At 36.2% G+C, this 16,365-nt stretch overlaps 1 protein-coding gene across 1 annotated transcript in view; it reads right to left on the reverse strand.

Moving 5' to 3' along the window:
* Positions 1-10,317, reverse strand: part of MRPS35 (mitochondrial ribosomal protein S35) — a 36,196-nt gene extending 25,879 nt beyond the window's left edge. Inside the window, exons 1-3 of the mRNA XM_008569426.1 lie at positions 10,172-10,317; positions 7,729-7,789; positions 1,386-1,525 (exon numbers count right to left, since the gene is read on the reverse strand). Coding sequence (XP_008567648.1) covers positions 1,386-1,525; positions 7,729-7,789; positions 10,172-10,315 — 345 coding nt within the window. The 5' untranslated portion in view covers positions 10,316-10,317. The remainder of the gene's footprint in view (positions 1-1,385; positions 1,526-7,728; positions 7,790-10,171) is intronic.
* Positions 10,318-16,365: the final 6,048 nt, after the last annotated feature.

Here is a 16,365-nt window from a genome sequence, read left to right on the forward strand (position 1 = left end):
CAGACCGGTTCCCGCTCACTGGCTGAGCGAGGCGCGGGAGCAGCACCGAGGGTTGCGATCTCGTTGCCGGTCCCGGTCCGGTACGGGGGCGACACTGAGGGTTGCGATCCGTTGCCAGACACGGAAAAAGACAAAAAAAAAAAAAGAAAAGAAAAGAAAAAAAATAATAATAATAAATAAATAAAAAATAAAAAAAATAAAAGAATACATATTGTATGATTCCATTTCTATAAAATGTCTACAGAAGCAGAAAGTACACTAGTGGTTGACAGGAGCTTGGGAATAGCTGACACAGGGTAACAGGGAGTGACTGCTATCAGTGTTTCTTTTTATGGTGATAAAAATTTCTGAAGTAGTGGTAATAGTTACACAACTCTGAATATACTAAAAACCGTTGAATTGACCCTTTAAAGGGTGAATTCTACAGTATGTGAATTATATCTCAATAAAGCTGTTCTAAAAAGAAATAAGAAAATAAGTGTACAAGAAACCAATGCACCATCGAAAAGGGCAAGTGACAAAAATAGGCATTTTAGAAAGGAATTAAATTCTCAACCTCACTAGTATTCAAAAACACACAACTTTTAAATATTTGGTAATTTTTTTACCTATGAAATTAATAGGTAATAATATCTAGCTTTGTAAGTGAACGGGAAAATAGGCTATCTCACAATCTGCCAGTGTTTTTTTTTTTTTTTATTTTAATATTTCCTACAGGAATTTTATAATACATATCAAAAACCTCAAAAGAGCTACATCCTTTGACCTGACAGTTCAGTTAAGAAGTTATCTTAGGAACATAATTAGACTATATACAAATATTAATCTGTAAGGATATTCATTGCAACATTTTTCTGATTAAAAAAAACTGTTAAAAAGCCTAAATTTCCTATAGTATCTATAACTTAAATAGATTATGGTGGATCTGTTATGGATTATTTGCTTGTATATCCCTCCTTAGTCTCAGAAAAAGGGCTATGTCTGAATTGATCACCATTTCACCCCCAACCTCAAACTCTTGTCTTGCCACACAATAGACCTTCATTTATATGTTATTCTACGTAGCCATTAAAAATGAAAGTAAAGAATGTTTAATAATATTGGGAAATGTTTAATTCCTACTGCTAAGTGAAAAAGAACAGAGTACCAAACATATCATCCCATTAATATATACAGAGTCTGGCTGTATATTTACTAAAATGAGCTACTGTAGTTAACGGTGGGTATTTCTGAACAGGAGAATTATAGGCAATTTTTACAGTTTAAAACTTTTATATTTTACAATTTTCTATGATAAGTAAGTATTAGCTTTATAATTACACGTACAAAATGCATTTTTGAATAATGTATTAAAATGATTCTTATTTTTTAAAAAAATCTCTTACCCTTAAGGTTACTACTCGTGCTCTGGGGTTTCGAATAGATGGTCCTGATGAAACATAATCAGCAGTGTCAATTTCAATTGGAAAATGCTTCTCACATTTCTCATCACTGTCTAATGCAGCTGGCCACTCAGTGCAGAAATCTGAAAATTAAAAAAAATGATCTCAACTATAGTTTTTCAAGTAAATTCTCATTGTAATGCATGCTATGAGACAATACCAAATTACTGAAATTACTCTGAGGTCACATAAGTAAAGGAACAGATTTTCTGCTGAACCTTACATATACATCATCATCATCTCTCATCTCTTTTCTTATTAGGTGCATCCTAATTATGGAATTTAATTAAGGGAATGATTAAGTCATTTCAGGTTTGGTGGGGAGCAATATGTCCAGTTAAAAGGGAACTGCACCTTGATAGAAGGTTATTATAGCTTTGCACATACCTGTTATGGGACAGATTAATTCCTCCATACCAAGTAAAAGAAAACAGTTCATAGTGCCCAGAGCATTATTGTTTTTGAAAAGGCAACAAATAATATCAGTTCACTCCCACATGAATGTTGCTAAAGATCAGATGAAGAGACTTGAAAGAAGCTCTACAAAAGCTCTAACAGGGAACTGAGATATGGTCAACAATCTTCCAGAAACTAAGCTGAATACAGCCTCAACTCATACCAGTACAAAAGCCTAGGTCATCCTTAAATGGATCCTTACAGTAACTCATATTTCTTCTATGTGACTTCTATGTGCCAATGGGGCTAAATGGAAAGAGGAACAGCTTTGTTCCCGTATTTGGGCAAGGCAGACTAGAGAGGAGTGGGATTGGGTCTGAGATCATGGCCACAAGATGAAGTTCCAAGCACTGTGAACATGGCTCTCATTCTATCTCCACCACAGAGGTGTAAACTCAGGCCCCAACTGTGGGGGGAAAAAAACTTACAAGAGGTAGCACCCAGCTTCCCTCAGATATTAACAACTGATTTCATCTTGCCTTTTTCTATCAAGTTACTGTGGTAGAGGGCTTTTAGCTTGGGATGAAAACTTCTGGCACTATCAGGCTCTCCTTAACGGAAACCTCATTCCTTAAATAGCTCATTCTAAGAACAGCTACAAGTATTGGTTTCGTAGGTCAAACACTTTAAACCTCATAGATCCATGCTTCCTCAAAAAAAGCATGACTGCAGGAGAGGCTGGTCTTAATCACAGGCAGATGTGGAAGCTCCTCTAGGTGATAATCTAAGGGACAGTGAGAGATACTTTGTCAATAACATTTCCCCAAGCTAACAATTTTCTTATAGTAGGTACTATATTTAGCTCCCATTTAGGCTTTGAAATTAGAGTCAGCAAAATGTTACTCTGGGTTACAAGACTCTCTGATATGTGGGACTAAATACACGTTAGCAAATTAAGTACATTTCACACCATTCCCTAAACATCCTGTTTAAAAGATCAATACTCAGTTACACTGAGGTGAAAAAAATATCTTTGCAATTAAGAACATTTTGACATTTAAAAAAAATGAACAGAGCAAGATTGAGGTTGAATTTCATTCCCATCATGGACTAATTTCAATATCCTGCACTATAAGATGTATCAATGTCAAGTGCTTTATAAGAGAGACTAGTTTTGGGGAATTTTATGAGCTCTTGGGTTTAGACTGAATCTTTTTTATTTTTATATTTTTAACTGTGAATAAGTCATTTCAATCACCAGATGATAATTACAGTTTTTAAATTAAATTACTTAAATTACATATGTTAAAAAAAACACAGCCAACTGGAAAGTACATAATAGGCTCCTATTAGCCCTTACTCATCTGATAGGTAGAGCAACAGACTAGACTTTGGAAAACCTTGGCTTTTATTTAACTTCTGCTGCTGATTATTAAAGTTGGTAAATTACCTAACTTTCCTGCACTTCAGACTTTCCATGTGCAAGTTAGATATAAAATCTGAAATGACCTACTTTGAAAGAAAATTGAGAAGAAAAATTTGAAAAGCCTTTGAATTATTTGGAAGATGCAATCTAAATCCAGAGGCTGGCAGAAGTGTAAAGGCATAACTAAGGAAAGATTAAAATACTCATTTAAGCACTATAAAATATAATGCCATTCTTCTGAATGTGCTGTATAAAACCCTCTCATTTAATGATTAGGAAGTACTGTAGAAATATTTCATTAAAATGACTAATTTCTAGATTATAAACACACAGCTTAACATGTTTAAAAAGGAGAAAATGGAATATATCACAGTGCAATGCATTTATTAAATGGCTTTAAAAAGGATCAAAAAGTGATATATGATTTGTACCAAATGGGGCAAAAATTTGTAACAGTGATCAGTTTTAGTCCAATTCCAGGCACAAATGAATATAGAAACACACTAAAGGGATAAAAAGCAACCTAATGTCCTAAAACAGAGGACCACATAAATAAAGTACATTTTTCCTATGTAGGATCTTCTTTATATCTTCTTCCTTATAATTTTTTGAATGACAAGCCCTCCCAAAAGTTCAAAATTAATCAAAATTATGTTCACTATCCTATTTCTCCTTCCAGCATAATCAGGCTACCTGTGAAATGTTTCTAGGTTTTCATTTTCTTTCCTGAAAAGTCTTAACAAATATACTTATTTATACATCACATTCATATCAGCATGACTATATTGAGACTTTATCCAAAGGACTAACTCTTAAATTAAACTATATAATTAATCACTGATAGCTGTAAACCTGAAGCAATTCAAATGTGCTTATCCTATATACAGTTCAATGCAAACTGGATCAGAAATTAAATTGGAATATGTACATAATTACAAAAAAAACCCCAACACAGAACCATAAACAAAAAACCATGCATGTAGTAAGGAAAAGGAGTAGTAGTTTAAGTGCATGAAATCTATGTTTATACCTAGCAATCAATAGATATTGTTCAAAGTCAATAAATCCAGAACTGGAAGTATAATCATATTGTGGTAATTACTTCTATTATTTATTTATTTATATATATATTATCTTTGTCTCTCTCTGTCACATACATACACATTATACATAAAGTATCTACTATAAATATAAGTACATATAGTAAGTATACATACACTACATATAGGGTATATAATATAAATATATATAAATAAACACACACACACTTTCTTTCTCTCTCTCTGGAAGTAAATACAAGAACTAAATAATGATTAATAAAAGAGAACACTTCTGGGATGAGAGGCTGGGGTGAGAAAGAAAGTACATGAGGCTATTGCTTTTCATCATAAGCTCTTCTAGTGTTTGATTTACCATATGCATGTATCACTTCTAATTTTTTTTTTAATTTAAACGATTTCTTCAAGATAACTATTTTCTGTGAAGTATCCCATTACTGAACCCACTGACTATTCTGCTACTTGGCATCTTTCCACACCATCTTCAGTGTGGATTATATTGATTTGCTTGTGCTGGCAAAACTGCAATATTCCCAGAACAAAGAAATAATAAATGTTTGAGGTAATGAGAGAGAAAAAAAACAAAAAACAAAAACAGTGGTTGCCAGGTTTTCAGGAGAGGAGGCAGGGATGAATAGGTGGAGCACAGAGGATTTTTAGGGCAGCCAAACTGTTCTGTATGGTACTGTAATAATGAAGATGTGACATTACACACTCATAGAATTATACAACACAAAGAGGGAACCCTAATTAAACTTTGGTTAATAATAAAGTATCAATTTTGTTCATAATTGTAACAATGTATCATGCTAATATGTTAATAATAGGAGAACCAACCAGATGCAAAAAAAAAAAAAAAAGAGAGAGAGAAACAGTGTGTGGGGGGGGTGGGAGGGGGATGTGTACTTTCTACGTATTTTTTCTTTAAATGTAAAACTAGTATAAAAATAAAGTCTATTAAAAAGATATTTAAATATCTCAAAGTATCTTTCTATACTTATTATCACATATACTTATTATTTATATATTAATAATGTGTATTAATTAAGGAAAAATAATAACTATACAGTGAAGCAGTTAAAACCAGGTCATCAAAGTGAATATCACCAGTAATGAGACAAATAAACATCATGTGGCTCCCGAGATGCTACACTGCAAACACAACATTTCTCAGTGGTATTCCTGACAAAAGTGTATAGCTTGACTTATGAGAAAACATCACACAAACTCTAATGGAGAGACATTCCACAAAATAACAGGCCTAAACTTTTCAAAAATCATAGTGTCATGAAACACAAAGAAAAACCAAGGAACTTTTCCACATTAAAGGATACTAAAAAGATATGACAACTGAATGTAATCCATGATCCAGGATTTTATTTTGCTATAACGAACATTTTTGGGACAATTGGTGAAACCTGAATAACGTCTATAGATGAAATAATAGTACTGTGTCAATAAGAGTATCATATCAATGCTGATTACCTATTGTGATAATTACCTTATGATTATGTAAGACAATATCTTTGTTTTTAGAAAATACACACAAATATTTGAGAGTAACTTACTTTTTCTCCTAAATAACTCACAAATATACATACACATAGAGAAGAGATATGTGAATCCATTCTATGAGTCTTGCAACTTTAGAAGAAAAACACCCTTGGGAAAAAATATTTGCAAATCGTGTATCTGATAAGGGGTTAATATCCAAAATTTGTAAAGAACTCATACAACTCAACAGTATAAAAACAAATAACTGAATTAAAAAATGGGCAAAAGTCCTGAATGAATAAACATTTCTCCAAAGTAGACAAAAATGGCCAACAAGGGAAATTGAGTACACTGTATAATGTTGAATATACTAATTATCCTGATTTGAACATCACATGTTGCACATAGGTATTGATATTCAATGCTGTATCCCACAGATACGTACAATCAACTATGTTCCAATTTTTTTTAAAAAAAGGCCAAAAGGTATATGAAAAGGTGTTCAACATCATTAATCATCAGGGAAATGCAAATCAAAAACCACTATGCGATACCATTTCATACCTGTTAGGATGTCTAGTATCGAAAACTCAAAAGATAACAATTGTTGGTGAGGGTGTACATTTGTTGGTGGGAATGTAGACTGGCACAACCATTATGGAAAACAGCATGGTTTCTAAAGAAATTAAAAATAGAACTACCACATGAACCAGCAATTTCTCTTTCAGGTACATACCCAAAGGAAATGAAATCACCAGCTTGTAAGATATCTGCACTCCCACATTCATTGCAACATTATTCACAATAGGCAAGGTATGGAAACAAGGGCTGGCTGGATAGCTCAGTTGGTTAAAGCACAGCCCTGTAAAACCAAGGTGATGGGTATGGATCCCCATATCGGCCAGCCAACAAAAAAAAAGAACAAAAAAACTCAAAAGATATGGAAACAACCTAAGTGTCCATTGGTGGATAAATGGATAAAGAAACTGTGGTACATACATACAATGGAATATATTATCAGCCATAAAAAAGAATGAGATTTTGCCATTTGCCACAACATGGGTGAGCCCGGAGGACATATGCTAAATAAGCCAGATACAGAAAGAAAAATATTGCATGATCTCATTTATATGTGGAATCCCCCCCCAAAAAAAAAAAAAATTCAAATATATAGACATAGAAGACAAAACATTGGTTAACAGGGGTGGGGGGGGCAAAAAATGCGGATACGTAGGTCAGAGGATGCAAAATCACAGAAATATAGGATGAACAAGTCTAGAGAACTAATGCACAAAAAGAGAACTATAGGTACAATTATATCATATATGGGATTCATGCTAAATTAATAGATTTTAGGTAATCTTGCCACAAAAATCAAACAAAAAAAGAGTAACTGTGAGATGACAGATACGTTAATCTACTTCACTATAGTAACCTTTTACTGTCTGTATGCATCACGTAACATGCTGTACACCTCAAATACACACAATAAAATTTATTTTTAAAAAAGAGAAAAAACTGCAATATTTTCTTCAGTCTTTTTATGTACTAGGGTACTTCAAAAAGTTCACAAAAAGATTCATATTATCTTTCAATTCTATTTTCCACGAATTTTTTGAAGTACCCTCATATGTGCTTTCTGTAACTTAACAGTAAGTCCCTAACTCACCTGTGAACAAGGATTATGGTTTCTAATTCTATTCATTATTCATAGTACCTTGTGGAGTGGTTGGCAAAAACAATTTGCTGATTTGACATCTAACAATTCACTAAAAACAACTTAAAAATCCTTTTTCAGAAAAGGAGAAACTGACAATGACAGAATGCCAGGCTATAGAGTACATTAGAACTGAGACTCTTAATTTTATGTTCAAAGTCAATATAAAGTGCATATAAGGAAACAACCATTTACCTTTAAGAGCTTCACAGTGCTTTTTAATGGCTACAGGAGTCAAATGCAGAAAATTGGGGATCTTAAACAGAGAAATTGAAATAATAAATTAGCTCAATGACTTAAAAAAATGAAAAAGATAATTTTCTCATAAAACTAAATCATATGCCCAACAAACTATGTAGTAAATAAAATTTGATAGTTTTTTTTTACAGTATTAATTCTATATCACAGATGTTGTTAATTAAAGAAATGAATTCCTTAAAATATAGATTCAGTACCAAGTAACTTATGATGATATTCTGGTCTGTCTTCAGATGGTATAAATCTATCGTCTTTTACAAAGTATCTTATAATGACAATCAGGTTGGAAAAATAAACATTTTTATAGTATTCTTCCTGCCAGAAATCTATAGGTATACATGTATATTTCCCTTATAAAACTGAAAGCACTTAAGGACATGGATCATTGTCTAATTATCCCAGTGGTATTATTTACACCTTGTACATAATAAACATCTTATGAATTGAATAAATGAATAAATGAGAAGCTGGCCAATTAGCTCAGTTGGTTAGAGCACAGTGTTATGACACCAAGGTCAAGGGGTTCAGATCCCTGTACCTGCCAGCTGCCAAAACAAAACAAAACAAAAACAATAAATGAAGCTAGCAAATCTTAACTGAACAGTGTAGTAAAGTCAGAAATATATTTATGATGATACATTAAAAGTCTACTTAACATTGATGGGGTCAATGAAAATTAATGAAAAGTTAGAGATTTGATTCTTTCAATCAAGTAGTTAACATTTACTAGCACATTTCTTGAATGTTTAGAATATAAAGAGAAACTAGCTAAAAGAGACTCATTTGGAAAGAAAATTTGCACAAGCAGAAAGTTACTCCAAGAATTATGCCAGGAATCTTGATCAGAAAATATTTATTTTAATCAAGAGAAAATAGGCACTGAAAATTGGGATTATGGGATGAGCAGCTTCATTGTCAGTACATTTATTTTTGAAACATAAAAATATAAACCTCAAAATCATAAAAGGAAAAAATAATAATTAATGTTTACATGGACTTACACAGGCCCTGTTCTATGCACTCTGCATATATTGCTCAGTTAACAAGCTTATTCAATGACACCATCAGTAGGAATAACAGCATACATTAAATGTTTGGATTTTTATGTTTATTAAAATACCATTCACAACCATCAGCATTATTACAAATAGACTGCTACTGTTTCTCACACAGTAACATTTTCCAAAGACCTTCTCTTTAAAATAAGTTCTCTTCTCTTTCATTTGAAGAAAAGATTTTTCCCCCAATGTTTTCTTTGTTATCTCTCTCAAAATGTTCCTATTTCCAAATTTCATTTAGCCCTGTCTCTGGCAGCAGAGTACCCCTTCTCCCTGTTCCCATCTCACTTTTTACTATCACCTTTTAGTAAATTTTTCTGTTTTTCAAAGAAGACTCGCATCTAGTGGAAAACACAGGGCAGCAGAGTACCCCTTCTCCCTGTTCCCATCTCACTTTTTATTATCACCTTTTAGTAAATTTTTCTGTTTTTCAAAGAAGACTCGCATCTAGTGGAAAACACAGTTCATTTTCCATTGTATAAGTCGTTGTATGCAAAAGGAAACCCATCTAAGATTCCAAGACTAATATGCATTTATACATTCCCAGACTAAGCATTTATATTTTCTCTAAAAAAACCCTACAGTTCATAAATCATTATATATATTACCAAATGAAGCATTTAATACGACCTATTTTGCTTCAATAAAGAAGTTAAATTTGGTGGACTATTACAATAATAGTAAACAATATTCTACCCTTCTTTTTTTTTCCCCCTTTTTGTCTTTTTCCGTGTCCAGCAACGGATCGCAACCCTCAGTGTCGCCCCCGTACCGGACTGGGACCGGCAACAGGATCGCAACCCTCGGTGTTGCCCCCGCGCCTCGCTCAGCCAGTGAGCGAGAACCGGTCTGTATGTGGGATCCGAACCCTTGGTGGGAGCGCCACCACACTCCCAAGCGGCACACTATAGCAGTGTGCCACTGGGCCGGCCCAATATTCTACCCTTCTAAACAGAAAGTTTTAAAATTTCTTTTTTAAAAGTAGAAACTTCACTTCCCAATTCTCAATTTCAAATTAGATTATTTCACTTTTCTTAGTTCCACTTGAAAGATACAATGTAGAAAAGATAAGATAGAAAGGCCACAAGGGAAGCCACTGGTCTGATTAATGACAATCTTAAACATCTAGGATGCTGTGAATCTTCTTTACCATGGACAATCAAAATACAACATCCATTATTACCTGGAAAATACTTTAAATTAAAATACAACAAGCTGGTATATAATGAACCTTGAAGTGTACAGGGGATGGGAGTAGGAGAGAGATCAGCATTTACTTAGGTATAATCAATCTTAGCCAACGAACCAGCAACTTATCTTACCTTTAAGAGTTCTAGATTTCCCTCCTTTGCCATGGGCACGCCCTTTTTTACTGGATAACCCATTCGAACAGGAAGAGGTACTGTAGAGGGTTTAAATGGTGCTGCAACAGGGTAAACACTAGGCCAGTCCTGGTCAACAGCCATTTTTTCTGCCCTAGGAGGTAATGCCTAAGAAACAAAATAGTTTAATATTTTAAATATAAGCATATTCTTAAAAAGTCAGAAATAGTTAAGAACATTCTACAGTTATTTGAATATAAAGTTTATTGTGATCACTGATATAGTGAACTTATCTAAAGAAATATTTTCAGTAAATTTCAAGTTTCACAGTTAAATAAATTCACTTTCCCAAGTTAAAATATCTAGTTAGAAAAAATTATTTTGAATTTTTAAAGATAATTGGTTTGAAATGTTCTAATTATAAAAATACTTGCTCATATTTGGAATTACTCTATTTTTTCTACCAAAAAAAAAAATCTTTCAGTTTTTCCTTCTCTATTGCATATTAGATCTGCCAATGCTATGATACCAGTAGCAAAAATCACAGCCATTCCTACTGCCCCTCTTTTTATGCATTTTTTTTTTTTTGGCAGCCAGTCGGTATGTGCGTCTAAACCTGCAACCTTGGTATTAAAAGGCTGCATGCTAACCAACTGAGCCAACCAGTCAGCCCCCAAATCACAGCCATTCCTAATAAATCACATGACTGTAGAAGACAGTAGATTATTTTCATACAGTATATACCTTCTAAAATATTACCTAATGCCTCTCTAAATAAATACTTTGCTATGCTAAAATAATAATAGCTATATTTATTGAGCTGAAAACTTACACATACTGACACTGTGCTAAATGCTTTTCACTATTATCTCATTTAACATTATTCATTACAACAAGTAAATGGCTACTGTTAATCTTATTTAGAGATCACTTATAGTCAAGAAAACTAAGAAGCAGGGAGGTAAGGTGACATTAATGCACCATACAAGACTTCATATTCTAAACCGTTATCTCCAGCCTCATCACCCTTTACAGGGTTCCACAGCTACACCGAACTTTCAGTACTAGCCCCTTTAATCTTTCTCAAAACTTTCTGTTCTCTTTGAACAGAATGTGCTTCCCTTTCTTCCAGTCTTTCCAATTCCTGTAAATGGTATTGCCATTCATCTAATTGCTCGGGACAAAAATCTAATAGGCTTCTTTGAGACTTGTCCTCAAGCCCTACATCAAATCCATCAGTAAGTTCTATCAGCTCTACCTTCAAAACATAGCCCAAATCCAACCACACCACCTTCTCCACCATGAGTCACCATCACCTCATTCGGACTTTTCCAACAGCCTCCAAATGGGTCTCTGGCTTCCACTGTTACCCTGCTGAAGTTAGTTCACCACACAGCAGCTAGTGACCTTTTAAAAGTGTAAGTCACATTACATCACTTTCCTGTCCAAAGCCTTCCAATATGACCCCAAACTTATAGTAAAATCTAAGCCAAAATTCAAATTGAAGGCCTACAAGCCCTTACAAGGTCCAGCCATTACTTACCTCTCTGATGTCTTGTACTACGCTCCCCCCTTTTCTCACTTTGCTCCAGCCACACTGGACTTTTTTTTGTTTCTTGATGACACCCCTAAGCTGGTTCTCACTTTTGGGCCTTTGAACTTGTAGTTCCCCATGCCAACAATATCCTCACCCTAGATCTTTGCATTGCTCTAGGCTCTACTCAAATGTCACTTCCTCAGAGAGGTCTTTCCTGACTACCCTATCTTATCCTACCGTATAGCCACAACTCCCCCAATCCATAATTCTCAATATTGTGCTTCATTTTTCTTGATAGCACTAAACACTATCTGACATTTTATTTAGTTGGTTACTTGTTTATACTCTGACTTCCCCAAAAGAATGTAAACTTCACGAGGTCAGGGACCTTAATGTATCCCATGTCTAGAACACTGCCTAACACAAAGTAGGAGTTAAGTATTCATAGAGTGAAGAAGAATGAATACAAATCTAAAATAGACAAGCGTTAACACTATGAAGAACCACTATGATGCATTAAGAAATTTAGTTTATCTTAAAGCACTGGGAAACTATTTGTAGATTTTGAACAAGGGATTAGCATGGCAAGATTTGCATTCTGAACACCTCACTCTGGCTGTCGTGAAAATTCAACACAAGAGTTAAGAGAGGAAATTTCCTAATCAAAGATGGTAGCCTACACTGGGCAGTTAGTAGTATGAAGAAAGCAAATTAGAAATGTTATAGGAGGCAGCACGGATAGGACCTGGTGACTAACTGGACGTGCCCACTCCTTGGCCGAACCGTTCCTGACTCTTGCTGGCTTCTCCTCAATGCTCCCGTTACTCTATTTGCACTTCTATCACAGCACTTCTCACGTGCATAGAACTTCTCCGTTGATAAATCTGTATTTACCGCTAGATTTCTCCAGAGCAAGAATGCTATCAAGCATCCCTATGATCTCTGCTTAATGAAGGTCACCTTAATAATACCTGTCAAATAAAGGTCACCCCATCTTGATGGTTTGAAGTTCAGAGCTGTAGTTTATTCTGGCACAGCTGTATCTCGTACGCCTCTCTTAATGTTTGGGAAATCGATGGTTCAACACTGCCTGGCAAACATTACCGAGCACCAGTAACTAGCGAGAGACCCTGTGCCACCAGCCATCGGAGGAAGCACCGCAAGGTGCAGGTCACGGGGTAAGGAAGCAAGCTTTCTGAGCAAGCGCCCAGAGGACCCAGGGGCAGAGGCCGGAGATTAGAAATGGGACGACAGGGGCGCAGAGGACAGCCCCAAATCAGCGGCTTTCCTACGAGGCGGGCCAACGCGGGCAGATAGAGGAAGTACCGGCCTCCCCCGGGCGGCTGTGGCTCCGCCACCGCGGCAGCCATCATATCACCTCTCCCAAAACCCGGAGGAGACACGGCAGACACTCACGCGGGATAGGCGTCGGAGAGCGAGTGGCCGGGGACACGGCGGTGGAGAAGGCACGCAAGGCCCTGGTCCCTGGCTGCAAGGCCAGCCACACCGGGAGCGCGGCGGCCGCCATGGCTGCGAGGACGGCAAGCCGGAGGGGACAACCGAGGCCCAGCGTCAAGGGCGCGGGCCTGAGGCCGCTAAGCGCAGGCTCGCGCGTCTTGCCCCGCCCCCAATGGAGAAACCGGAAACACGTGAGCCTGCGAACTCGGGGCGCGAGTCAAATGTGCACGGTACCCCCCAAATAGGAAAAAGTAAGGAAGGAAAGAAAGGTTTTAAAAAATGGAATCAGTCAGTTCAAAGACAGTTACAAATAAGGACCATAAAAGATGGGGAAATGTGGCTCGCAGAGGGCAGGTGTGGTCCGGGTGGGTCTCAGGTGATTCAAGAGTCAGGCAGTCTACCTTAGGGCCCATATTCACAGCCCTTAAGCCAGACAACTCGAGTTTAAAATTAGACCTCGCCATTTGTGGGATATGAGATCTTAAGTTAATATATACAAACGACTCTGTACAGTATTGACATACCTTGAGTACTGTCGGGGGGGCTATCACGGTTATCAGTGATTTGCTTAGCTCATTTGTAGATTAGGTTAGGATTACAAAAAGTCAACTTGTCAGGACCTAGAAAATAGTGTTCATCCTTCGACGAACTCTATCACGGTTATCAGTGATTTGCTTAGCTCATTTGTAGATTAGATTAGGATTACAAAAAGTCAACTTGTCAGGACCTAGAAAATAGTGTTCATCCTTCGACGAACTCTCTTATTTTCTACCCTAAAATGGATTAACACAACATTTAATACAGTTCTTCTCTATTTTTTAAATTAAAGTACTTGACTCTTGGTAAGTATACAACCAGTAAAGCAGAGGTATGCAGGTGTTCCAGAGCATTCAGTGTGCCGTGGACATCAATCAGTATGTGTATAGTGTGTGGGGGATGGTGGGGACAAATAGCATGATTTGTAATAATTATCATCCTCACCTTTCCTAGCCTCCCATTATTACACCAAAGCAGACGCTTGATGGTCTAATTTCTTAGGGTTGCTGTAACCAAGTACCACAGACTGTGGGAGTTAAAACAACAGAAAGTTATTCTCTCACAGTTCTGGAGTCTAGAAATTGAAAATCCAGGTGTTGGCAGGGTTGGTTCCTTCTTAAGTTTCTGAGAGAGAATCAGTTCTAGGCGTCCCTCCCAGCTTTTGATTGTTGCTGGCAACCTTTGGTGTTTTTTGGCTTGTAGATGCCTCACACCAACTTCTGTCTCCACTTTCACATGGTGTTCTCCCCTCTCCTCTATTTTTAGCATTAAAAACGTTGCCTTTTTAGTCAGATGGAGGTAGGGTTTGAATACAGGCTCTGCTTCTTTGTGATTTTGGGCAAGTCCGCCTAACCTGAGATTCAGTATCAAGGAAAACAGGAACAGTAATATCTTGAAATATGTTTCAGAGGGCATAATATAAATGGTGGCCATTGGATTAAGCTAAGGGGCCATGCAGCAGCCTATTTTTCTTCTCTAGTTTGTATATTTTAGTGTGTATTTTAGTAGCAAGTCATATGCCAAACAAATTTAGGGACAGAAGGAGAATGATCATATCCAGAGAATTCTCAATTTCTGAGCAAGATGTTAAGAGACTTAGGTCCCTATTCTACCTTGCTGTTCTGTCTTTTGTTTTACCCTCTCCCTAAGACTAATGTAGATAGATATGAAAAGAGTTAAAGAAGCCAGAAAAATACTTCTTAGTATTTTCCTTGGTATCAAGTACAATAGATTTCATTCTATATTAATAGTTAAAAACTCATTTGTAATGCTTTCAACAGGCAATAATAATACCTGTTTTATGCAGTGTAAACACTAAAGCACGTACTGTCCTGCACACAGGAGTTACTAAGAGTTACATAAGTTTTCAATTGGAAAAGATCCTAAAAGTACAATCATTCACTCATCATAAAAATCTTTTCTTCAACTTTTATGATCAAATAATCAGACATATCCTAGAAGCCAGGCTGGCTTCTTGGGCAAACCACCTGCACCTAGAAAGGCCCTGTACTTGGTTTAATGCTCAGCTGTCCCTGTCTGAAAATTCTTAATAATTTTTGAACAAGGGGCTCGATATGTTCAGTTTGCACTGGGTCCTACTAATTATATAGCCAGTTTTGTGTAGAATGATTTTAAATATTAAGCTTTTTTACAGTGGGTGTTTACTATACTTAAATTTGGATTATTCCAGTGAGAGCTACTTTTAATCAAAACTAACTTCTTTATAAAAAGTGGGTGAACAAAGTATGTGTGTTTACACGTATGGCAGACAATATGAGAATATCTAGGTATAAGGATGGACCTTGCAACCTAACTGTCCATCAGTACAGTGTTGGTTAAATATATTGTGGTATGTTCTTATAATATAGAGTACTAGTTAAGACACATGGGTCTCAGTCCTGGTTGAACATTAGAATGACCTCAAAAAAATAAAAATAAAATCATCTAGGCCTCCTCCCTCTGAGATGCTGATCAATTGGTCTAGATGTGTTTGGAGCATTGGTTTTTGTTTTTGTTTTCTTTTTTAAAGCTCCCTAAGTGAATCTAATATTTAAGCAGGATTGAGAACCTCTGATGTCAGCCTTAAAAAGGATGAAGTGGATATAAATTTATTAACATAGAAAGTTGTCCATGGTATAAGGCAAAAATTTTTTTAAAAATGCAGGTTATAAAGCATTTATGGATTATATGATCCCATTTGTAAAAAGTATTTTTAATGTGCGATACAAGTTCTGGAAGGGTAAACAGCAAACTTGAGGCAGTAGGTATAGGAGTGGAGGTGAGACTCCTGAAGACTTCACCTTCAACACTTCTGTACTTGAATTTTTATGGTGTGGTCCACGCCATGGCAGTACCCTAAAGGAGTCAGCTTGGGCTGCCCTCTCCAAGTTGGCAAGGCCACTGGAGGGAGAGCTGCTGGCAAGGCCTCAGCTACGAGCACTTGCTGCAACCAGAAGGGCTGCCTGCCTCGGCTTTGTGGCTTTTGCCTTCTCTTTCGATATTTTGGTTAGCGTGGCAGTTCTCTGAATTCCCAAAAGATTATAAAATAACACAAATAATTATACAGTCATTAAACTAAACATTCCCACAGAGGATCCGAGTAAATTGGACAATTCAAAATTATCTCCTCATTTTCCATATGAACAGTAGGTTCATTCCATTA

Source organism: Galeopterus variegatus, unplaced genomic scaffold (genome assembly GCF_000696425.1).
Source record: "Galeopterus variegatus unplaced genomic scaffold, G_variegatus-3.0.2 Scaffold496, whole genome shotgun sequence".
NCBI lineage: Eukaryota > Metazoa > Chordata > Mammalia > Dermoptera > Cynocephalidae > Galeopterus > Galeopterus variegatus.